This window comes from Lepidochelys olivacea, assembly GCF_965140295.1.
Source record: "Lepidochelys olivacea isolate rLepOli2 genome assembly, chromosome: 3".
NCBI classification, from domain to species: Eukaryota; Metazoa; Chordata; order Testudines; family Cheloniidae; genus Lepidochelys; species Lepidochelys olivacea.
Genome location: NC_140413.1, coordinates 69,840,988 through 69,866,067, shown reverse-complemented (window position 1 = coordinate 69,866,067; position 25,080 = coordinate 69,840,988). Strand labels below are relative to the sequence as shown.

Sequence of the window (25,080 nt, the reverse complement as noted above, 5' to 3'; positions counted from 1 at the left end):
CTGCTCTAGTAGGTCACAGTTCAAAAGAGGGAGAGGTGTCCTTAGAGCTGAGCCCCAGGCTCCAATACAAGGAGCTCAAGCAGCTTGATAACTCTTGCTGTGGCACGTTTTTTTGCAGAATTCCTTCCCAGTCCCATCTCTCTCTCCAACAGATCATGTAGACAGCCTGCATCGCTCCTGATGTCAGTCAGGGTTTTTTGCCAGATCTTTCTGGGGTGGGGTTGGGGGTTCGGCAGTCGCTCATTTGTCAGGAATTTCCCTCTGAAGCATTAGACTAATTTCGTTTTAGGAATACCTGGAAGTGAACCCAAACATTCCTCGTCAGTCCCTAAGCAGAGGCACAAAGATTTGGTACTGTTAACCTTTTTCCTCCATGCTTTCCTTGTGGGAGAGGGTCTTTTTCTTTTCATCCCAGTGGATAATCCTTCATCTTCCAAGGGTATTTTCTCTTTCTTTGTTTTTTCCAAGATCAGGGAGGCCTTTTTATTCTGAAAATTATCTGGGGGATGGGAACAAATTTTGAAGGTTACTTCATATTCTTTGTAGCCCCAAGAAAGAAGAAATCAGATTTATTTTGGGTCCTTTAGTGTGTTGAACCATTTCCTAATCTCAGATTCAAAGTGGAATCTTCCATGTCTACCTTGTTTGCTATGGATGAGGACATTTTCAGGCAACCTGTTAAGCTACTATAAACTGGTGCTTCTGCTGAAATGCTTATAGCAAATACTTGATTAAAAAAAAAAAAAAGCGATACCCAATAACCAATTCATCTGTTGCTCACAATTCTGTATCTGGGAACCATTCTCAAAGAAAGGAGTTTCTGTATTTTGCTGAAAAAACTTTGATTTCAGGAACTAAATTTCATTAGTTCCTCATATCAGTATGACTTTTTTTTTGACCTATGCTATATATAAAATGCATGTGATGAATTTTGTGGATGTATTAGTTTTTAAAGTGTGTTGTAGAGGATTATAAATCTGTTCTTCACTCTTCTCCTCTCCCCCTTTCATTGAGCACTTTTTGAAGATTGAAAGCACCACACTTCAATGCAAATATTTTTTTAAAACAAATCTGAAGAACTTGATTGATTTTCTGTATTTCAGGGTTCTAGTTATACAGCTTTGTGCTGGAAATGACCTATATAATTCAGTTTATAATTGCAACATCTCCTTTTTTTTTTATGTTTTAGGGACAGACATAGCTGAGCTGATGATGGACTTTATTGAATGGCTAACCAACCAAGAATTTGGGCGTCAGTGTATTCTCAGTGTCCGGGACGTCTTATCGTGGGTTAACTTTATGAATGTCATGGTAGAAGATGAGGAGTACAGCCTATTTTACATCTCTCCTGTGACGTCTTTTGTCCATGCTGCGTGCCTGGTGTACATTGATGGAATAGGTTCAGGTAGGTCATCAGTGCTTATCAAAGAAGAGGTGAATATATTTAACTCTTTACATTTTTTTTCTTATTTTGCTCTTCATATTTGATTGATATCCCAGTGTTTAGTTTGGTTAAAATGAAGGCATGATGAAAATATTTGCTTCCATTTGTCAGTATCTTTAACTTAGCGTGTTTTTGCTTGCCATTTTTAACAGCAAGGACTTCTTGAATGGTTCAGCAAGCTACACACTGCACATATACAAAACTACATTAAAGTTGCAAAGTCAAGCACCATCCCCTTACGTGTATTTCTGGTGATACAGTTTTTAATTACTTGTTCACATACTATATTTCCATAGGATGCCTGCCTCATTCAGTGCCCAGTATGGACAGTGCTCAATAAATGAGTATCTAATTTGATATTATTTTATCCATCTCATTCAATGTGTGGCCTGAGGCCTTATTTACTGCAGTGTATTCAAGCCCTGCTCTGAAGACAGAATTTTTAATTTCCTCTTGGGCTCTTCTCTGGGACTCCTCATTGTAGTACCTCAGCGTTTCAGAAATATTAACTTACCTTCACAACACTCCTGTGAGATGAGCGGGTATTATCAGATGGGGTGCTGAGGCAGAGAGAATAAGGACAAAAATATCCAAAAAAGTTGGGTGCCCAATTTGAGGCCCTTAGGACCTGGTTTTTCAGCGTACTTAGCATTATATAGCACTTCATATGTTCAAAGCACAGCTCCCATTAACCTCAGCTGCAGTTGTGGATGCTCAGATCTTCTGTAAATCAGACCTCAGGGTTTCAAGTCAGGTGCCCAGAAAATGAGAAACAAACAATTAATGACCACATCTGACAAGTTTAGTTAAGCGACTTGCCTAGCATCACACAGGAGCTCCTTTGGCAGAGGCAGGGATGGAATTCAACTGCCTTAATCAAGAGAGCGTCCCTTCTCTTTTTGCAATCCCCTCCCTCCTTCCCTACATACTTTCCAACTTCTGCAACAAATGAGGCCAGGGTCCTACAGACAGTAGCTTCCTCCTTCCCTACACAACCCTGATTCATCCCCAGAGCAGGTCTGTCCTGTCCACTGATTAAGGGAGGGGTCCAGTGGAAAAACTATATTATCATGTAAATAAAGACTGTATCATGATGTATACACATAAGCGGGCTGAATTAAGGTTGCACAGGCAAACTTAATTCTGGCATTTCCTAACTTTTGAGTGCTTGAGTTTGCAACCTTAATGTTCTTTCATTGTAGTGTTTTTGAGTGTAACTTCCTAGGCTTTTAAAATAGTAAATTGGAAAAAACAGAAATTCTATTGTGGCCTCATATTGACACCCACATGGGTCATTAGCAGGGTTGGGACCTTTAGATCCGCAGCAGAGACCTTTGCCACTTGCATTCACAGAAGAACTGATAGCAATTAGTAGGTGCTCATCCTCTGTCGACCACCTCTAAAGGGGATGAGACACTGACTTTCCAGTGGGTTTCCACAGATATTTGCTGACAGCAGAAGAGTTGTAAGAGTCAGCAATCATGGGTTCTGTTCCAGGCTCTAGAGGGGAGTGTACTCTAGTGGGTACAGACTCTTCTGCCTGTCTCCACCCTTCACGAAGCTTGATCCCTTTTTGCCCTGCTCCCTCCAACCTGTCTGGCCTGTGTCTGGTCCAGTCCTGTCTCTTCTTCACCCCTTGCCCCACCCACTCTGTTTCCATTTCTCAGGCTTCTCTTTCCAGTCCCAGTCTCCTTGCCCAGCCAATCCCAGTTCCTACCCTCCCAGTTCCTTATCCAATTCGTCTCTCTTTCCTCCTCCTGCCCCCACCCCCATGCTCCCAGGTTTCTCAACCTGTTTGTCTCCCCATTCCGGTAACTTTGCCTAATCAGTCCCAGTTCTTCCTGTGGACCCAGTTCCTTGTCGGATCTGTTTCTTCTCCCCCTGCTTCTCAACCTCTGGTTCCTACTCCCAATCTTCTTGTCCAGTCAGTACCCCCTCCTCCTATCTCCTGTTGTAGGGTGTTTCCCTTCTTCCCTCAGACTTGAAAACTGACAAACATAAGCATGTGAATTTCTCCAAAAAATCTGCCTTAAGCAGACATCTGGCCTGGAAAATTTCAGCCCAAACTGTTGAAGTTTTGCATAGTTATAAGCAGCTATAAACAGGATCTTTTAATGGGAAGTGTGAGGCAACTTTAATAATAGGCAGTGTTACCCTGCCCCACCTATAGTACAGTAGGTTGATTAACCTTCACCTTTTTGATTTTTAATTCAAGGCAGTAATACAGTTGTGATGAGACATCAAGCACCTTGTGCCTTCTGGAAAACAATGCTACTGTATCTGTAGATCTATATTTCATACATGTGTGTGTGTCTTTGTTGAATTCACTAACAGTATTTGGTTGAGCTCAGCACTGTGCATTCACTGTAGTTTACTGCACTGCAGTTTCTATACTGTTGGCTGTCCATGTGTTTCTGAATTTTGAAATGAAAGCAACTGGCTGCAGTTGGAAATCTTATTTTACTTCCTTTTGTTTTCTTTAATATAGGTACAACATCTTGCTCTGCTGATACTGCTTTATCCGCTCGTGAAAAATGTCTGAAATTCTTATGTGAGAAACTTTGCACTATTGTTGAGCTTACGGAATATCAGAAGGATGAACTGAGGATTTACTACAGAACAAAGGAGAGAGAATTTATATGGATGGAAAACTTCATCGGAGTCCATCCATTTTTTATACCAAGAGGCAAGTGTTTTTTGTGGGGTGGGGAACATTCATCCCATGTTTTGTTTTTAATGACTTATCAAGTACTAGCCTTAGCCCCAAGATATGTGGGGAACTACGCTGTAATTCATGTGTTCTAAAAATAAAGACACAACCTCTTTTCTTTTTATAAAAGCGCTGCAGAGTATTTCCAAGCATATCTAATATAATTGTTCCACCCTTTTTAGAAAGCCATATCTGTAAGCAACCATTTTTTTTTTTACTTTGAGTGGCTGCTTCAGGCATATTACACTTCATCTGACCTCAATTTTGGTGTGTAATGATATCTCAGTTTTCATGGTCAGATCAGCTGCTAGCTTTGGGCCATGGGCAGTGCTCATCCATCCACTTCTCAAGGAATGGGAACCTATCTTATTGCTCCACTGTTAGAGACTTACTGACTGACCCATTGCAGCCTTAGAATTCCAAGGGAGAGTATGTGGGTACCACAGGACTGAGTATGATATGCGAACCTAGATATTCTTATTGTGTAATATTTGGACCATTCTGCTTGTGGACTGGCTAGGACAATAAGATCTCTTTTCCTCTTAAACACTGATATAGGGCATCAAACTTCCCCTCTCCTCCCATTGTTGTCATTGTGCCCCGTTAGTACACAGGTGAATTGGAGGGACACTAGTACTGGTGACGTTCATGGCTCTGAGTTTGATTGTGGCATAGTTTCTGCAATCTTGTGCTGCAGCTATAATGAAGTCTAAAAGTTTTATTTTTATCTGCCTCTTCTTCTCCCACCATAGCATCTAGGGAATCTAGACCAACAGAATTGTGTTTTAGCATTGGACAACCTGGTGTATTGTATTTTACTTTGTTTGGATACAGGAAGCTGATATTTAAGATTCCATCCACAAAGTAGATGGAAAATGTGCTGTATTGGGGATCATTAGTGTCTGCTTATGGAGGAACTAGGTGAGTTGTGGCCTACAGCCTATGAGATACCAAGACCACATAAGTTCACCAGGTGTCTTGCTGCTGCTGCAGGCTAGCAGTTTGGGTCAGTTGTTGAGTGAAACTGTTTTCTCTAGTTTCAGAGTAACAGCCATGTTAGTCTGTATTCGCAAAAAGAAAAGGAGTACTTGTGGCACCTTAGAGACTAACCAATTTATTTGAGCATAAGCTTTCGTGAGCTACAGCTCACTTCATCGGATGCATGCATCTAGGCAGCTTCTGTCAGAGAAGCGGTCATGGGCCCTTATATAAGAAACCATTTCTTGACAATGGTAGTCCTACAAATTACCTTTGGGTTTTGAGCCTTTTTTGTAGGTAAAGCTGGCTGAGAAGGTTTTGAGGAAGCGGCTCTAATGTTGTTTTGAAACTTCTGATTTCCTTGTCCCGGAGGGTTTTATTTCAGTGAATGATAGTGTCTATCTGCATGGGTTTTCTTGGCCAATGGATCTCTTGGTGACCGACTAAGTTCTGCTGTCTGTTCGATGACTTTATTAGACCTACTAGTTCCTTTTCCTGCTGTTTACTGTGGGGTGATACTGATCTGTCTATGGACTGTGGAATGAGTGGATGGGGTTATTTAGCATCTCTTCCCTCCTTTCTGAGAAGTCCAACAACAGCAGTGTTGGGGAAATTGCATGTCATTCTGCGAAGTTTTCATAAGAGATCTTGTAGGGTTTCATCTTGTTGTCTTCTCTTCTCTCTCTTGTCTCTTCAGACTTGCTCAGGGAAGAGGGCTGGATTCCATGTTTAATTCTGCAGGACATGATATGAATTCGGGATTTCATGATCCCAGCATTCCACAGCATTGGGGGTGCCATTAAGATCAGTGGGATGTTTGCAGAGAGATCAAGGGAGAAACACAGCCATTATGTAGTAACTGAACTGTTTACTCAGCATGTCATTGGCATATTTTGTATCACTTACAAAGGAAAATCTGCTCCTGTTTAGGCCACAACTACTTCTGTCCTTTGTTTCTCTTTTTCGTTCTCTTCTTTTCTCTTTTTCACTCTCCGTCTTCCCTCTGTGTATCTCCTCTGTTCTCTCTGCATTTTCTTCTCTGAAGCAACTCCTAATTCCCTTTCCCCGTAGGGCTTTACACCCATCCTTTTGCTGTTCCATTTGCTAAAATAATCAGCAATGGAATAATTAATATTGACATTGAAGTGTGGTCATTGTGCGTTAAAGTTGACAACTCTAGACTGGTCAAAAGTGGACAATAAAGTTCATACCCCTGAGTCTTTGTTTCAGGATGTTTTTTTCTGACTTGGCAGATATCATGGCATCAGTTACATTCAGTTCATGTGTGGAAGATTATCTCTGTTGCCATGAGGACTAGAAACCCTATTAAAAAAAAAAAAAAAGATGAGATTCTGCACAATCTGAATGTGTCATGCAGGCCACATACATCATGTGGGCTGTGCATTTTGATGCCACTGATAAAACCACATTAATGGATTCGTACTATAATACCCATTGTGCTGATAGCTAAAAGCTAGGTCTTTCATCAAAGCCAGGCAATACAGTCTCTCTGCTTATCCAGTGTCTGCTTGAGAGGCATGGATCAAGGTGAAATGCCTGAAGTTCAACCCAGAAAAAAGAGAGGTGATGCTGGTGGGGAATGGGAGAACTGATCTGTGGTGGTGAGGGGTTCTATGCTATGAAGTGTTGTGCCTTCCCTTAATCCAAGGTGTGCAGCACAGGGGTTATTTTGGACCCTTATCTGCTACAGTGTCTGATCTAAGTGTCAAAATTTTTTTCTATCTGCGCCTGGTCAGGATGTTGTGACCTGTGTTCCCTCATGCAATCCTTGTCACTCTCTAGATTGGGTGACTCTGATGCACCTCTGAAGTCCACCGGAGATATTAGGGTAGTGCAGGACACAGTAGCCGACCTGTTTAGCTATGCTGAGCATGCTGCACCTGTGCTCTTTATGCTGCAAGGGCTTATCTATGTCCAGACAAACTGGATATTGCTGGCTTCTCTGAAGCTCTGTATATGGTCTGGCTATGTAAGAGCTCACTCTCCCTTCATACTTTCATTACTGATGAGATTAAAGATAGTGTTTCTGTAACTAGATTTGCAGACCAGGGGAATAAGGAAGGGTGTTTCACTCGGTGCCACTTAACGAGAAGTTGCTGCCAGCTCTTTGGGGGAAGCCTCTGTCTGAGTTAAATTTGTGTATGCTTTTAATGACTGAGAAGAGAAGTGGATGGAGGTGTTACCTTAGCCTGTGTGCTCTTTAGTGTGACATCATGGGAGTTGTAAATTTGGAGACTGTCCTTTTGGTGGAGCCAGTTATTGGCAGGATAATATATTTTGATTGTGACTTTACTGATGTAAAGTCTCTTTTTTTTAGGCAGCAGGCATGTCGATTTTATTTAAACAAAAATAAATGTGTAGACAAATGGAGAGGTCTAATATAAAGAAAAATGGAAGAGTTCTAAATAAGAAGTTTGTCATATAACGCACACTCTTTTGGAAGGATGGAATGTTTTCAGGTGTTTATAAGTAAGGAGAAATGTGCTGGGATGGAAAAGAGTGGTGGGAGTCAGAGTGCTGACTCATAATTCATTTGGCTAACTTTTATTTTATAACATTGCACAATTCAGAGCAGTAGTACCCAGTCTGATTATGGAGGAAGGTCACATAAGCCTAACCCTAAATGTGTGTGGGCCAAACAGATTCTACATATTTGAATAAGTTTAAAGTCACCTGTATTGAGTTATATTTTAAGTTCAGCTTGTTTCATAAGTATTTAGATAGGTTGTTTCTCAATTGTACGGTATTGTCTATTTGCACACTTGTGCAAACTAAAATGATGTAATCATGACGACAAAATACTAATGAATCAGTTAGTGTATTGTGTTGAAGCAGGCCTTATGAAATGCCCTGGTGGGCCTTAGATTGGACATCCCTGTTTAGAGCATGTCTCTGTTGTATTATAGCCAGTGCCTAACTTGAAACATTCAAAAACATGGTGACGGGCAATGTTCCCTCTAATTTTTCCCATGCATGTGCAGAATGAATTTTGTTATGTGCACCAATATGGAGGTGATGTGTGGTGGGAGAGGGGCCGGGGCAGAGGGGTTCAGAGTGTGGGAGTGGGCTCAGGGCTGGGGCAGAGGGTTGAGGTGAGGGCCCCAACTGGGGGTGCGGGCTCTGGGGTGGGGCCGGGGATGAGGGACTTGGGGTGCAGGCTGCCCCCTGGCCACGTGGGGGAGAGGACTTCCCCCAGCCCTCTCCCCGCAGCAGTACCTGTGCTGGGGCCGGGGGAGAGGCGCCTCTCCCTGGCCATGGCAACGCTGGGGCTGGGGCACCTATCCCCGCCTCTACCCAGCCATGGCAATTCCGGGGCTGGGGAATAATCTCTCTCCCTGGCCGTGGCAGCTCTGGGGCTAGAGCTGCGGGGGAGGCACCTCTTCCCACTGTAGCCCTGAGCTCATGTGTGGCCCTTGATAGGCTGCTGCAAAGCCACACAGCTTAGAGGGAACTTAGGTGACTGGCTCTTATAAATACATCTAATCACAGAATCTTATACAAAGTTATACATGGTTTACTTTCTAACAGGATAACTGGCACCCAAAAGGGGAGAATACCTCTTTCCTAGGAAACAAATATCGAAATCTTTAAAGAAGGATAGTGACTAACACCTTGCATACGTGAGAAATGGTGATTTACTATTGAAATTACAGTGAGCTCTAAAGGTGAAGGTTTCTGGTGGGCAAGAAGATCAATGTTTTCTCCAGGATGTGTTCTATAACCAGAGTAAAGTAAATGCTTGCATGAGAGGGCACTTAACTTTGGCTCACAAAACTGGCAATGTGTGAACAGATTCATAAACTTTCCCTCCACTTTGGTTCATGAACACCTACAGGTTTTAAAATTCCATGTCCAAAACGCATTGCAAAAAGTGCATGTGCAGGTGTGTGTGTATGCACAAAATTATGCATGAACAAATGGAGACTGCGCTGAGGTCAAACCGAATATCAAACACTAAATATGTCTGCCAGATTTCTGAGGATAACTGCTTGATACATAATTTAGTTACTGGTCTATCTTCCATCACGCGCTGTAGTAGGGTGAAAAAGCAGTTGGCAAGTTAATAGGACTTTAGAAAACGTGATCTAAAATATTCTAAATATCTGTAATATTTAGTCTGTGGTTTAATTTTGTTTTGCTTTCTCTTCATCGTAGGCCCTGTTTTTCAGAGGAACAGTGTTTCAGATTATGCTTTAAATGCAGGAACTACAGCAGTGAATGCACAAAGGCTGTTAAGAGCCTTACAGCTTAACAAACCCATTCTGCTGGAGGGGTCTCCAGGCGTGGGCAAGACCAGTCTAGTAGCAGCATTGGCAAAGGCTTCAGGAAATTGCCTTGTTCGAATCAACCTGTCTGAGCAAACGGTAGGGTAAAATATTACCCGGTAATTGATTTTTTTTAAAAAAATGTGTAGATCCATATGTAAAATATTATTTTGGTTTCTTATTTTATGAAGCATGAGTGGTTACACTTGTAAACTCAGATGTTGAGTCATAATTGTCCGGCTTCCCTCATCAGTCTTGAGATTAGACTAATGAGGAGTGGAGTGTCATGACAGAGCAGAGAGCCGCTGTTGTTTCCAGAAACTGTGCTCTGTGCTGATTACAATGTGCAGATCATCACGTACGCTGCATATAGTTTGAGTGCTGCAAACTTGTTTGAAAGACTTAAGCTGTAGTGTAGCCATAGCCGAAGTCAATATAAATTATATTGCTCAGGGGTATGAATTCGCCACCCCCTTGAGCAACATAATTTATGTCAATTTTAAGGCCAGCGTGGACAGTGCTATGTCAGCAGGAGAGCTTCTCCGCCGGCATAGCCACTGCCACTTGTTGGGGGTGGATTAATTAAGTTGATGGGAGATCTCTCTCCCATTGACTGTGGCCATGTCTACGCTACCTGCCGGGTTGGCGGGTAGCGATCAATCTATCGGGGATCGATTTATCGCATCTAGTGTAGACGCGATAAATCGATCCCCGATTGCTCTGCCGTGGACTCTGGAACTCCACCACGGTGAGAGGGGGAAGCGGAGTTGACAGGGGAGCGGTGAACATGGATCCCGCGCTGCGAGGACACGAAGTAAGTGATTCTAAGTCGATCTAAAGATATGTCAACTTCAGCTACGCTATTCTCGTAGCTGAAGTTGCGTTATCTTAGATCAGTTTCCCCTCCGAGTGTAGACCAGGCCTTAGAGTGGCTACACAGGGATCTTACAGCAATGCAGCTGCATCAGTGCAGCTGTGCTGCTGTAAGCTCTCTAGGGTAGTCATAGTCTTTGCTGGAGGCTGACATTCATGTTCTTGCATTGTTCTGCATACTGTATTTGGTGACTGAAGTCCCAATATGGAAAATGTAGAATATCTTCTTTTAACTATCATCAATTTTAAATGCATAACTAGATCTTAGCTTTTAAAAAATAAGCAAAAATGCAAAGCAAGCTCGAAATCTGGTAACCTTTTATCTAGTTTTAAATCTTTGCTTTCTTCCTCTGTTTCCCCAAGGATGTGACAGATTTATTTGGGACAGACTTGCCTGTGGAAGGTGGAAAGGGAGGAGAATTTGCCTGGCGTGATGGACCCCTGCTTGCAGCATTAAAGGGTGGACACTGGATTGTATTAGATGAGGTGAATGCAAGTCTGGCAAACCGATAAAATGGGAATATTTAGGAGAAGAGAAGTGGTGATTTATGGGTGTTTGGGGTAAAATTTTCACAACCAGCTAAATGACATGGTTGGAAGTGCCTAAATCATCTTTGAAAATGAGACGTAGGCCCCTAATTCCACTGACTTTCAATGAAAGTTAAGCTCCTAAAAGTCTGCAGTCACTTTTGAAAATGGATTTAGACTCCTAAGTTGCTTAAAGCACTTTTGAAAATGTTACCCTTAAACTGACTGCAAGTTATTTCTTTTTAAAAATGTTTTGTATGTAGCAAAGTATGCATTCCTCATGGAGACCTGGACTACAGTTATACTAAGTATGATGTTTTGAAAAGAAATTGTGTCTTTAGCTATTTGTGTATATTAAAAAACAAACCCACCCTAATTTCCTCTGTTGTGCGAAACACAATTTTTAAGCATTTGTGTAACATAAATATCTCAACTAACTTTATTAACTTGATAAAACATTTAATCTGTGGATTTAGGAGTAGCATGAAAATAGTTCAAAAGGAAAAATGAATGCTTGAAAATAGACATCTATAATGCAATCATGCTCAGATACGTTGGTGAGGGCATTGTAAAAGAATGTAAATAGAACAGAAAAACCTTACCTTACCCACTAGTGCAGTGCCATAATGTGGGATTTGTTAGCTGTGGATAGTCATGTATGATCATGTTTGGACAGGCAAGAAAAGTTGAATCACATTTGTGTTTAAATTATAGCCTGCTAAAGTGGAGGCCACTTTTGAACAACATTATTTCATCTTATTTCTTTTTTCAAATAGTTAAATCTGGCTTCTCAGTCTGTATTAGAAGGACTAAATGCCTGCTTTGATCACCGAGCAGAGATTTACATCCCAGAATTAGGGATGAGTTTTCATGTGCAACATAAGAAGACGAAGATCTTTGGATGCCAGAATCCCTACAGACAAGGAGGTGGAAGAAAGGGGCTGCCCAAGTCCTTTCTTAATAGATTTACACAGGCAAGTCATGCATTCATTTCAGGTTATGCCTATGATTCTTTTTTGTGTCCTTCTTGTGATGTAACCCACATGCACACTACATAAATTCCTCCATGTGTTCTTGGTCCTGCAGGTATATGTTGATCCACTTACAGCTGCAGATATGGAGTTCATTGGGAATACCCTGTTTCCTGCCATCGACAAAAATATTATTGCTAAAATGGTTGCTTTCAATAACAAGGTAAAATATGTTTACTTTTCAGATTTGTACTGATGAAAACAGTTGTCTGAGGTAGGCAGAATGAGTGAGAAACGTTTAAAAAAATATATAGAGGGTAGTTTTGGGGTGACAATGCTGACAGGTGAATTTGAAAAATAATTGTTCTCACTGAGTGTGGGCTATTCTAGAAACATGAGGGAAAACCAAAGCTTTGTTTTTACAAAACTGAGTTACATTTCTGTTTCTGGATTTAAGGCTGTTATTTATCATAGAATGCTGTGAAAAGGACTATACTCTAGGAAAAGTAGAAATTGAAGTATGTTGAGCAATAGAGGCTTTTGTGGGTATGCAGGGTATTTTTAGTATATTTGCGGGATGATCAGTTACAATCACAAGAGAAGACCATAATGGATAAATCCTTTTAGCAATAGATACAGAGATAACCAACATCCAGAATTTAGTCTATTTTAACAGGCATTCAATAGCTTCTAATTTATGGTGCCTCAAGACATAGAAGTGCTCTGTTTAGGGTTTAAGGCCTGTTGTTCTGCACATTAGTGTCCTAAACGTTTTCAAACTTACTTTTTCTAAGTCCACAATACATTGTAAAAGTTTAATTCAAATGAGTCTAATTTCAAAGACTTTTATTGCAGAAAAATCCCCTCCACTGAGTCATTGGGGTTGGACTGGTTTACAAACAAAGATAAGATTTTTGACGTGCTTATCGAGTTGCTTCTAAAACAGATAGTTATCCCTGTTTGGCCATATCTGAGGAGACTTGGGGAAGGAGCACATCTACTCTCCAAGCTGTCAATTCTACTAAAGTTGGCATTGTGATAAAGTCCACTGAAAGAATTTTATCTGAGGGGGCTTTTCTTTTGTGTGTGTGTGTGTGAGAGAGAGAGAGATAAAATAGCTGACCTTTAAAGCCAAGAAAAGTATGAAGAGATAAAAGAATATATATTATATGTACACTTGGCTGCATTAAATTTTTTTTTATTATTTCAACAGACAATATTGATGTTTAGTTTAAGCACTTTTTCAATTTTTATCAATTTAAATTTTCACAGTTGCACAAAATTATAGGTTTTAACCATTATTTTTATTTTTATCAAATTTTCACAGTTGAGGGAATTTATTGGGATATTGATTGGGTACACAATAATTAGTAAATGACAGTAAATGTTGTGATTCAAAAAGCTAAACCTTTATAACCATTAAAACACAAATTGTCAACATCACATATCAAAATATCCGAAGTAAATATCCTTAAATCCAACTCTTAAGTTCTCAAGCAGCATTTTTCTTTCTTTGCCCATCTGTAAATTTTGATTATTGATGGAAATATTTTTTCATTAGTTTGTGTGTGTACAGTTAAATCAATGTTTACTGGCATTACTGATTAAAATTTAATCCTTCCATGCCTAATTATATGCCTTATGTAGAATTATTATATGGTGGAATATCACTGAAAGGATATTGGCAGATTGCAAAAGAAATGTGAGTTCATGCAATGACTAAGATGTTAGGTCATTAGGAGATAAAAGACCACCTTCATTTTGGGTGGGCTGAATCTGGTGGCAACAGACCCCAGATGGCTCCTGACAGCGACAATGAAGTGAGCAGGGCTCCTAACTCCTATTGGCAATGTTCTCTACATCAGGTGAGCAGAGCCTAATGACACAGGTCTACTTGGCTTTTAAAAATATTTCTAAGATGACTGCATATGTGAGTGAAATAAAAAGATTTTGAACTGCTGCTTTCTCCAGATTGATCAAGAGGTTAATGCTCTCAAGAAGTGGGGACAGAAAGGAGGACCCTGGGAATTTAACCTGCGTGATCTTTTCCGCTGGTGTCAGCTGATACTTGTTGATCAGTCACCAGGATGCTATGATCCAGGCCAACATGTATTTTTGGTCTATGGTGAAAGAATGAGAACCAGAGAAGACCAAGAGAAGGTGAGCTGTACATCCTTGCTCTCTGTTCCTTGATTGTTACATGTTTCCAGTAATGCCTATGTAAATGCAGGTTTCAGAGTAACAGCCGTGTTAGTCTGTATTCGCAAAAAGAAAAGGAGTACTTGTGGCACCTTAGCGACTAACCAATTTATTTGAGCATAAGCTTTCGTGAGCTATAGCTCACGAAAGCTTATGCTCAAATAAATTGGTTAGTTTCTAAGGTGCCACAAGTCCTCCTTTTCTTTTTATGTAAATGCAATGATATTTGACAGTTTTCCTGTAGAAATTACTGTTGCACACAAAGGAAAATTTTCAGACATCCTTCATGTACCTTTTCCTAATTTCCTTTTGAAATACCTATTGTTTCTAAAGCTATTCGTGTAAGACAGTGGTTCTCAAACGTTGATCACGCCCCCCGTCCCCCCGCTTTGTATCTGTAATTGTTTATGCCCCTCACTCCCACCATACAAGCACATATATGGATGCCCAGCTCTGAAAGCAGTGCCGCTGCCAGCAACAGCACAGAAGTAAGGGTGGCATAGTATGGCATTGCCACCCTTACTTCTCTGCTACTGGCAGCAGCAAAATACTTTTACAAGGGCAAAACAATATAAAACATTTCTCAGGTCATCTATTAAATATCAGTATTTATGCAAAAATACCTTACACGTTCTTATGGAATGACCTGAATTTCATGAGTGGATGGGGACCGAAGGTTGTGAAGTTGGGAAGAAAATTAGTAATGATATGTGGAAGGATCTAGGAATTGAGTAGCAATTGGTCGACAGCTGTGGGAGGGAGGGTGAGTAGTGTAATCTACTTAGTTAATGTTGCAAGGTTGTTGTTTTTTCCTCCACTGGCTTTGTTTCGTTTCTGCATCCTTCAAAGCCATTATCTGTAACGTGAATGTGTTGTACAGTGTCACCCTACTTACATTTTGTCGCCATCTACCACCACCCTTCTGTATTATATTCTGCCAGCTTCTTTGGCTTTATTGAACCCTATGTCTTCTCCCATTTGACAGTGCCTTTTTTCACGCCACTCCCCAGGCTTGAAACTGTCTCCCTTGTTCAGTATGCCAAGCAAACCCACTTACTTACTTTAAGTCCCCCCTAAAATTCATTTATTTGGGTTAGCTTTATACCACTCAGACTCCTCCTGCTCTCTAATACTCCTTTCATTTTCCTCATTACAGTTTAAATAAAAATAACCAAACAACCTAGACTGAAAATTTATCAAACCATAAGACTAAACTTTTGTGCCAAATAGCTGCTTGGTCATTTTTCCCTTATGTTTCATTCTTTCCCCTTTCCTTGATCCGCATTGTCTCTTTCTATATGCTATTTCAGAAGCTTTACTGGCTGGCTTCTCTGCCTGTACTCAGTTAAAGAAAAGAGGTACTGGTAGTATTAAATTGTGTTCCATGTTCTGTGATAAGAAGCCATGATTTGCTAAGTCTGAAGGACTTGTGGAATTGCTGATGAGTGCTGCAAAACAGTTGCAGCATTTCATTGCTGGATGAAATGATCCCTTTGAATAAACCGTGAATAAGTTGGTAAAGCGCTTTGGGGTAGCTCACAGTGAAAATTTCTACAGAAATAAAACATAATCCCCACACTGTAGAAATCTAGGCTGATTCATCTTTTTTTAACCTTTCTTTTGGCTATTTTAGGTCATTTCCATATTCAGGGATGTTTTTGGCCAGAATTCTAATCCATATAGGGGAACCAGACAGTTTCTCATCACTCCTTATAATGTTCAGGTAAGATAAATTAAAAAGAGGTGATTTTTTTTATCACCGTAAACTTGAGCTTCCATTTTCCCTTCTCTTGCCTTCATCGCCCCCCATCAACATACTTAAGTGTGTTTATTAATTCTTTTTAGATTGGCTACTCAGTTCTTGCTCGTGGCAACTATATTCCTCCCCCTTGCAGACGTCTGTCTCTTTTACATCATTCCCTGCAGTCCCTTGAGTCCATAATGAAATGTGTGCATATGGGCTGGATGGTAATATTGGTGGGTCCTGCAGCTGTTGGGAAGACCAGCCTTGTTGAACTTCTGGCTCACCTGACAGGTCATCGATTAAAGGTTATGGCAATGAACAGTGCTATGGATACAACTGAACTCTTAGGTGGATTTGAACAGGTAAATATTATTTTTGGGGATGGGAGGTAATTTCATAGAATCATAGAATATTAGGGTTGGAAGGGACCTCAGGAGGTCATCTAGTCCAACCCCCTGCTCAAAGCAGGACCAACACCAACTAAAGTTTATCCAACTATATATAGTAGTTGTGACATTAGAGTTAAAGCACTGAATAGTATCTATATACTATGGCTTTCTGGATATAGTAACCGCTTAATGTTGCAGGTTGATGTCATTCGGCCATGGCAGTGCCTACTAGAGAAAGTGGAGAGTGCTGTGAGGACACTAATAAGGGACAGTCTCCTTCTGACTGAAATCTGTCCCGATGATGCTGAAGTTGTGTTGCGTGCTTGGAGCAGTTTCATCCTTAACTTTAAACCCAAATCTCTGGGTGAAGGGAGTAGAAGTGTCACAAGTGAACTGGTGAACAAACTAGAGGGAATACTTGCACTTATCCAGCGACTAAACAACAAAATAAACTCTTATTCAAAAGCAGGTATGTACAGAGCTTATTTGAAATCAAAGCACTGAAAATTAAATATTCCAGGTACGGACAACTCTGTGCCAAGTTATAGATCTAATGAAATGTTGAAAATGATTCCTGGTTTTTCATTGCTTATCTCTGAAGCTACTATGAACTCTGCATATGTAACACACAGTTCATCTGTTAGAAAGGTTCTTTATTAGTGGTTTCTTCAGATTTGTTTTATTATACAAATGTACTATGGTACTGCGCAGCAGCCAAAATCAGGGTCTTGTTGTACTGGATATTTTACAAATATGTAATGAGGGACAGCTCATGCCTCAAAGAGCTTATAATCGAGAACCCCAGAGCTTCAGTGAGTTTGGTGTGGGTGGACTCCTGTGCCTGTGGGGAGTTCATAGCATGCAAAATATATGCATGTAACAAACAAATGGAGGGAAAGGGAACTGTTGGATTAAATTGACAATAGTAAATCCTCCCAGTTCAACTTTATAACCAATTACAAGGCCAAATTGAGAGATGTTCGATAGCAGTTGTATTGATATCTGCATCTTGATTTTAATAGTAGAATATTGTTGCATATAAGATTTATTTTATGGTCTTCCTCTCCACAAATTTTTACCACTGTCTTTCTAATTCCAATGGCTGGATTTCCAAAGCTAAAGGAAATGGTTATGGAGGTAGTTGGCATCCTTGTCTTGCCCCTCTGAAGAGGGGAACTTGGGGATGTTTGTTCTTGCAGTTAATGTCTAGAATAAAAAGTGGACACATTTTCATCAATTTCAGGAGGGTGATGCATTTCTAATTAAATCCTGTCAACTGCTCTTTTCAGCATTTAATAAAAATGCACCATTAGTATCTATTAACCTCGCCCCCTGTGTTAGATGTAGTAGACTCTAAGTTCCAAATCTTGCAGCTGTATCCACCCTGCCAAGACCCTGTATCCATGTAGATCTTGGGCACATGGATCCAGTTGCATAAGGGCCTAAATTACATAGTTCTCTAATGTGGAGGAAATGTGAAATCCAGCAGTGGCTCATTTAGTTTACTCAGTAAACTACTAGCTTGTCACTTCACTGGAAATGAAGGCTGTCTTGGCCAGTAATAGAAGTAGTGATTACAAGATGTGTTCTGTTTCAGAGTTTTCGAGACTGATGGAAGAATTTCGACATTTCAGGCTGCAGCTTGTTCAGTCTGTGGATGGTAACAGTCATGGCACTTTTGAATGGGTTGATGGAATGTTGATTCAGGCGTTGCAATCTGGGGACTGGCTTTTAATGGACAATGTAAACTTCTGCAAGTAAGAGCATACAGTAATTTCATTTCTTCAGTCAATAAACCTCTTTCTACCTCCCTTGTTCACTTGGCCCTTCAGTCGTTCATAAAAATTTTCTAAAGCTGAAAAAGTTAGTCTGATGGCACAGTATCTAGTTAGTAAAAGTTCTTTTCCAACTGCTTTGATTATCACTTCAGCTCTTCATTTTTGGATTATAGTGTTTTGATTAACTGGGATTGATGATGAAAGATAATTTGCAACTCATGTAAACTTTCTTTTGAATGTAGTCCATCAGTGCTGGACCGCTTGAATGCTCTACTCGAACCTGGGGGCGTCCTTACCATGAGTGAGAGAGGTGTGATAGATGGCACCACCCCTACTGTTGCCCCTCATCCGAATTTCAGGTGCTCCATTTCTTTACTTCTGTGAAGTTACTTTATATTTTTGTTGGGTTTTGACTGAAAAAACAACTTACACTGGTAGTGGCAATTTAAATGCTCTGAGGGCACATAGCAACTCCAGCATTGTTACAATTGGATGGTTTTCTACTGTCCTCCAAAATCTCTTCACATCTAAATAGCCTTCTGCAGCAAGAATGTCTTGTTAGGGGGTGACCACAGAAGAATTTGCCTGTGTTTTTGGGTTTTTGCTGAATGAGTTTAACACCTCTTTCTGTCCAAATAGAGAGGCAGAACAGAGGCAGAGGGTGCTTTATATAATTGATCCAAATAACTTTAAAGGGAAGTTAACATAAATTTGTGTCCTAATGCTAAGGTGAACTTACATAAGGTGAACTCACATTGAGTTCACTGGGAATCTGCCTGAGTAAGTTCCGTGCATGCTGGTCCACTGTGGGATTGGAAGATTCTTGTTAGTAATGTCCGTTTTGGTCCACACCTAAGTACTGTGTCTCCTCGTGTTCTGAACCAAGGCTATAAGGGACAGTACAGACTGGGCACTTCTCCAATTCCTTCTTACTGCTGCACGGTGTGAGATGGAACACTCCAGTGTCCTCAAAACTCGTCCTTCAACTTTATGTGTAAATAGTTCAAAAACACATCTTGTTAGATAGTTTTAGTATAGTTAGGGTCTTGGGAGTCTGTTTTTCCCCTTTGGGGGTTTTCCTCTTCACCACACTGCTCTCCCTTCTTCCTGGCATGGAAATCTTGTCACGAGGTAATCTCATCAACTTCATCCTTGCTGACGCTCCTAACAGTGTTAGAAATCTGTATAAATGTAGAAAAGTCCACTTTGGCACCAAGGAGGATGAGGTAATACCTTTTTTTGGACCAGCTTCCATTGGTGAGAGAGAGAGAAGATTTCAAGCCACACAGAGCTGAAAGGCTTTTCTCTCTCTCTCTCCAACAGCAGCTGGTCCAGTAAAAGATATTACCTCACCCCTCTTGTGTCTCTAGTATCTGGGACTGACATGGCTACAACTACACTTCAGCACCATCACAGGCTATAGATTTCATGGGAGCATCTCTGGACTCACTCAGAGCCAGCCTTTCCAGAGACAGATTCCAATCCACGAGCATTCTGATCCGCCTTCTCAGAAAGAGTGCACAAACATTGGTTTGGACGTACCACATCTGTCTTATGCCGAAATTACCTGGTTTTCCAGACTCTGACTCCAGTGCCTACATGCCTGGCTTTGCATGGTTTATGTGCTAAGCAAGCACAGTAGGGACAATCCCTAACAGTGTGTGGGATGCTCTAACTTTGTGGCAAGACAAAGAACAGGTGTGTGTGGGAGTTCCTTTCACTCCACCGCCTCCCCAGAAGATGTTAATCACGGACATGTCTCTGTTAAATTGTAGTGCATGTCTAGATGAACATAGAGCTGAGGGGACATGGACCCTCCTGTGAGCCAAGAATGTGTATAAATCTACTAGAACAGAAATTAGTCTCGGAGGCCTGCAAAAGATGCTTGCTACTTATTCACTCCCAACATGTCCAGTGATGTTGGACAATATGACCAATATATTATACACCTCTACCCCGATATAACGCGGTCCTCGGGAGCCAAAAAATCTTACTGCGTTATATGTGAAACCGCGTTATATCGAACTTGCTATGGAGGGCTGGGTAGGGAAGGCTGTGCCTCCCCAAACAGCCTGGCCCCGCCCCCTCTCCGATTCCCACCTACTTCCTGCCCCCGACGGACCCCTCAGAACCCCTGACCCATCCAACCCCCCCTGCTCCCTGTTCCCTGACCGCCCCCCGAGACCCTCTGCCCCTTATCCAACCCCCTGGCCCGGCCCCCTTAACACGATGCTCAGAGCAGCGTGTCGGAGCCAGACATGCTGCCGCCATAGGTGCCAACTGCGTGGGTGCTCCGGGACTGGAGCACCCATGGAGAAAAATTGGTGGGTGCAGAGCACCCACTGGCAGCTCCCCACCCCAGCTCATCTCTGCCTCTTCCCCTGAGCATGCCGCCGCGCCGCTTCTCCCCCCCTTCCCTCTTTCCCTTCGAGGCTTGCCACGAATCAGCTGTTTGGCGCGGCAAACCTGGGAGGGAGGGAGCGGGGAGAAGCGGAGCAGCGGCACGCTTGGGGGAGGAGGCGGAGTAGAGGTGAGCTGGGGCGGGGAGCGGTTCCTCTGCGCCCCACCTCCCCAGTTACTTGCTGCGGCCCTCCCCGTGCGCCCCCCGCCCCGCCCGATCTCACCTCCACTCCGCCTCCTCGCCTGAGCGTGCCGCCGCTCCGCTTCTCCCCCCTCCCTCCCAGGCTTGTGCAAGCCTGGGAGGTACAGGGGGAGGAAATGCTTTACCTCGTTGTTATATACAAATTCGGGTTATATCGGATCGCCTTATATCGGGGTAGAGTTGTGTATCAACAAGAGGGTGGGGGGGAGAGGAAGAGGAGCAAGATCTACACCTCTTTGTATAGAGTCAGTTCACCTGTGGGATCAGTGCATCCATCATCAAATTACACTGTCAGCAGTACACCACCCTGGAATCCACAACACTTCGGTAGGCAGCTTCAGCCATCACTTCTTGATGGATCGTGAATGGGAGGCTCACAATATGTGAGGGAGATGTTCCATCAGTGGGGATCTCCGACTTTGGACCTGTTGCAGGACAACAAGAAGTGCGTGATGAACTGCTCCAATGGAGCACAGGGTCCAAACTCCAGAGGAGATGCCCTTCTGATTCCATTGTTGGGAAATCTGATGTACACCTTCTCCCCCAACCCTCCTAATTCGAGTTCTCAGAAAGATCCAGCAGGATAAAGTGGTGATCATCCTCATTGCTCCCAAATGGTTGCTGCTGTTTTGGTTCCCTGTTCTCCTTTGACTGTAATCCTGTCCATTGATCAGTACTTTATCCTTCCCAGACCTCCTGACGCAGAACGCAGGCAGGATCAGATATCTGAAGACACTTAGCCTGGCAGTGTAATATTTGGATGGGCATTGAACCTAGAGCAGCAATGTTTGGCAGCTCTTAGTTATCCGTAGCAACAGCAGAAAAGAATCTACCCGGAAATGTTAATTAGCTAAGTGGAAATGATATTCTATTTGGGCTGGATGTCACTATGGTCCCCGCAGGAAACAGGCATCCCTACCCTCTTGGATTGTTCTTTCCCCTAGCTCGCTTTGGTTTCACTTAGCAACAGTCAGCACCTTCTACCCTCTGACTGACAACTATTCCATCTTCATGAATCCAGCAACTGCAGTTTCTGAAGGGTTTACTCAGAACCTTTCCTCCAGTAATTAAACCTGCTCCTACTTGGGATCTGAACTTTGGTCCTTTCAACAGTAACTAAGTAAGCCACCTTTTGAACTGCTAGCACTATGCTCACTATCCCATTTAGCTGTGAAAGTTGCTTTCCTTGTGGCCTTCACTTTGGACAAAAGGGTGGGAGAAATGGGAACCCTAATGGATGACCCACCTTACACCATATTCCATAAAGATAAGGTTTCCTCATAATTCCACCCTAAATTTGTCCTCAAAGTAGTCTCCAATTTGCAAGTAAATCAGTTCATAACTTTATGTATATTTTCCTGAGCCTCACACTACCAAGGAGGAACAGAGACTCCATTCCATCTACAAAGCAAAAAAAAAAAACCCTTTAGGAATTCACTCAGACTCTTGGTTGCCTTTGCAGAATGCATGAGAGGGAAAGCTGTCTCATCGTAAAGACTAAGTGGATTTTGGATTGTGTCTTTCTCTGTTGTTGTCTGAGATTCCTCCACTACACCATGTGTGGTCCCACTTTGTCAGCTTCACTTCGGGGAGTACCTCTTGTTTACATATGCCAAGCAGCCACATGGAGTTCCATTCCATACCTTCACAAGACACTATTCCCTGGTGCATGCCTCCTCAACTGATGCATCCTTTACCCTCCTCCTTCATGAGTCCTGTTTTGACAGTCATCCAAAATGAAATACCCTTAGGGACCAGCACTTGAAGAAGAAAGAGAGGTTACCTACCTTCCATAACCAGAGTTTCTCGAGATGAGACATCCCTGTCTGTTTTCTGTTACCAGCTCTCCTTCCCCTATGCTTTGGATCGTAGTAGAGAAGAAACTTGAGAGGTGGGTGGTCTGCACTGCCTCTTATACCCTCAGTCTTCAAATCATGATTTGAGGACTTCAGTAAAACAGCCAAAGGTTATGTGTCTATTACAGGCATGCTACGAGGGTGGGTGAGTTTCTGTGGCCTGCAATGTGCAGGAGGTCAGACAAGATGATCATGATGGTCCCTTCTGGCCTTAAAGTCTATGAGTCTTTAACTTCAGAGTACAAAGAGAGAGTGCACAGATATGCTACTAGAAAGAATCTTCCAGTTTCAGGCATGTGAAGTGCATGCATAGCCACTGTGGAACACAGATAGGGATCACACATCTCTGAGAACTCTGGTTATGGAAGAGAGGTAACCTCTCTTTCCTCAGTATTTAACACTTTATTAGCATTATTTAATTGATTATTTTATTTGCTGTGGCATTCTCTGCAGAGCAAACTTAGTGGTTCTAAAGTGAATCTTAATTATTTTATTAATCTGTTCTGCATATTTAATAGGCTTTTCCTTTCAATGGATCCTTTTCATGGGGAAATATCCCGAGCCATGAGGAACCGTGGGATTGAGATTTACATTCCTGGGGAAAGTGATGGGAGTTTATTGGACAATCTGGACATGAAGGTGTTGCTGCATGGACTGGGCTTACAAGGAGACAGTGTATGCAATGCACTCATGGCTGTACATTCAGAAACTAAAGAAACTATAGCAGGTGAGACAAGCCGCCTTAACAGTTCAGTAAATACTCCCTGCCTGGGCATTATATATCTTGTGTGGCCCTAGGCTTGGCACTGAATGTTAAGACTGGAATATTCTGGTCCCTCCAATGTGCGTTATGTCCAGTTAAAGTAGAGAGGCAGATGCTTTTAGTATAATTAGGTTTTTTCTTTCATTTCTGCTCTTCAAGGACTAGGTGTGAATTATAAAGCTCAAGAGATCCCACCACACACTTATGATTTCTCTTTACATTGCTATGAATTGTGCAAGAGTCCGCAGAATGCAGAGAGGGGCAGCCGGGGGGGAAGGTGGGTTGTGAATGACAATAAACTTATTCTGGTTGAAAATCAGCACAGGAGAAAAGACTTGCACAAGGCCCTTGTATCACTCAAGCCCCATGGTAAAGGCTAAAGTGGTGTTGTGGTCCTTAGTACTACTTTAAATTTCCTTCTGCATGATCAGTATGACATGTCTGCAACACATCTGTCTCCTTTGTCAGTGCAGTCTTTTATAAGAACTATAAGTATAATTTAATAAAGAATGAGTTGTATTTACATTCTGTCTAGGCTGGGATTAATTCAGTTAGCATGGAAAAATTTCTCTCAGTGGGTGGCTCTGTGGAAAGAGATCATCTGAAAGAGAAGAACTGGGAATCTGGAAATTTGGTTTCTATTCCCAAATCTGCCACTTGATGTTTGACCTTGGCCAAGTCACTTAAAATGACACAATCATCTTAAAATTTAGACAATTTTTTAAAAAAGGTAAGGTTTAGATAGGCCTGGGATTTGAAGCAGGTGTGCTTTTGTAGTTTTATAATCACATTTTTAAAAGTCTTTTTCCCATGTGGCTGCATGATAGACCCATGGGAAACTTGAGTGTGACCATATAGCCGAGGCAGAGAGACTGGCTGTGCACTGAATAGCTAGGAAAAAATAGACATTTCTCTACTGTTTCAGATAATGTAATTTTAGGTCTGTCTTGTAACAGATATAATCATTTACAGGCAAAAAGTGATTTTTGAGTTAGTGATGCTCCATTTAACTTCTGTTGGTCTAATTTTCTCTGCTTGTAAAATGGGGATATTTGCTACCTTGCCTGGGGGTAATGCAAGGCATATTTCATTAATGTTGGGTGCTCTGCTTCAAGGCACTATAGAGTGATAGTGTGTGCCCCCAGCAGGTGAGTATGGTCAGAAGGGAGGGTGTTGGCAAATTAAAGTATCTGGAATGTTCTACAGAAATGGTTGGCTGATATTAATATTCATTGCTTTTTCAGGTTCTGTGTTGTCATTGTCATCTTTGATTCATGCTACTACACTAATTGTACAACAGTTGCATCGAGGCCTTGGTTTAGTGAAGAGTTTTTACAGAGCTTGCTGGGAAGTGTACGTCCGCTCACAGCAGTCCCAGATGAACCAAAAGGTAAATGTTTCATTCTCCTTAAAACTGTGTTGTGTTTTTTCACAAATGAACAACAATATCGAAATTCCTAGAAAAGACTGCTGCCAGAAGGAGGGTTGGTGATGCTGAAAGCAGCACTCTGTCCTGTGAAAGGCCCTAGCATGCTGTTGGAGAGCATTGTGCTCTTGGGAGTTTCAGGCCCCAGTTTTGAGCTGCACTTGTCAAGAGTCGCAGCCTGATGGAGAGCAGAGAAAAGGTAGTTTTAAACTGCTTTCACACTTCCGGGGTTCAGTGGGTTCTAGGGGTTTCTTTGGCCCAGTGTAATCTGGAGTACCCCTGGGAATTCTCTGACTTAACCCATACTGCAGTGGTTTCCCAAGAGGCCTTTCTGTGCCACAGAATGGCTGAAGTGTACAGTGTACTTCAGCTACATCTTCGCCTTCCATGACACATTCTCCATGCCCCCAGGCATTCCCCTAAAACTGGTCATGGAGGTCATGGGAGCATGCAGTAGGATAGGGCATTTAATCTGAACCCGTGTGCTAGGTAATTCCCCAGCTGGCAAATCCAGCTGCTTCTAGCCTCCTTAC

The 25,080-nt window shown here is 42.0% G+C and overlaps 1 protein-coding gene across 1 annotated transcript in view; it reads left to right on the top strand.

Annotated features, from left to right (window-relative positions):
* The window catches only part of MDN1 (midasin AAA ATPase 1), a 163,204-nt gene that overhangs the window by 70,517 nt on the left and 67,607 nt on the right, over window positions 1-25,080 (top strand). The window contains exons 34-47 of the mRNA XM_084622359.1: window positions 1,190-1,405; window positions 3,933-4,130; window positions 9,309-9,517; window positions 10,655-10,777; window positions 11,596-11,793; window positions 11,906-12,013; window positions 13,762-13,950; window positions 15,623-15,712; window positions 15,835-16,095; window positions 16,321-16,591; window positions 17,720-17,879; window positions 18,143-18,259; window positions 22,877-23,085; window positions 24,366-24,511. Of these exons, the coding sequence (XP_084478485.1) occupies window positions 1,190-1,405; window positions 3,933-4,130; window positions 9,309-9,517; window positions 10,655-10,777; window positions 11,596-11,793; window positions 11,906-12,013; window positions 13,762-13,950; window positions 15,623-15,712; window positions 15,835-16,095; window positions 16,321-16,591; window positions 17,720-17,879; window positions 18,143-18,259; window positions 22,877-23,085; window positions 24,366-24,511 (2,495 nt within the window). The remainder of the gene's footprint in view (window positions 1-1,189; window positions 1,406-3,932; window positions 4,131-9,308; window positions 9,518-10,654; window positions 10,778-11,595; window positions 11,794-11,905; window positions 12,014-13,761; window positions 13,951-15,622; window positions 15,713-15,834; window positions 16,096-16,320; window positions 16,592-17,719; window positions 17,880-18,142; window positions 18,260-22,876; window positions 23,086-24,365; window positions 24,512-25,080) is intronic.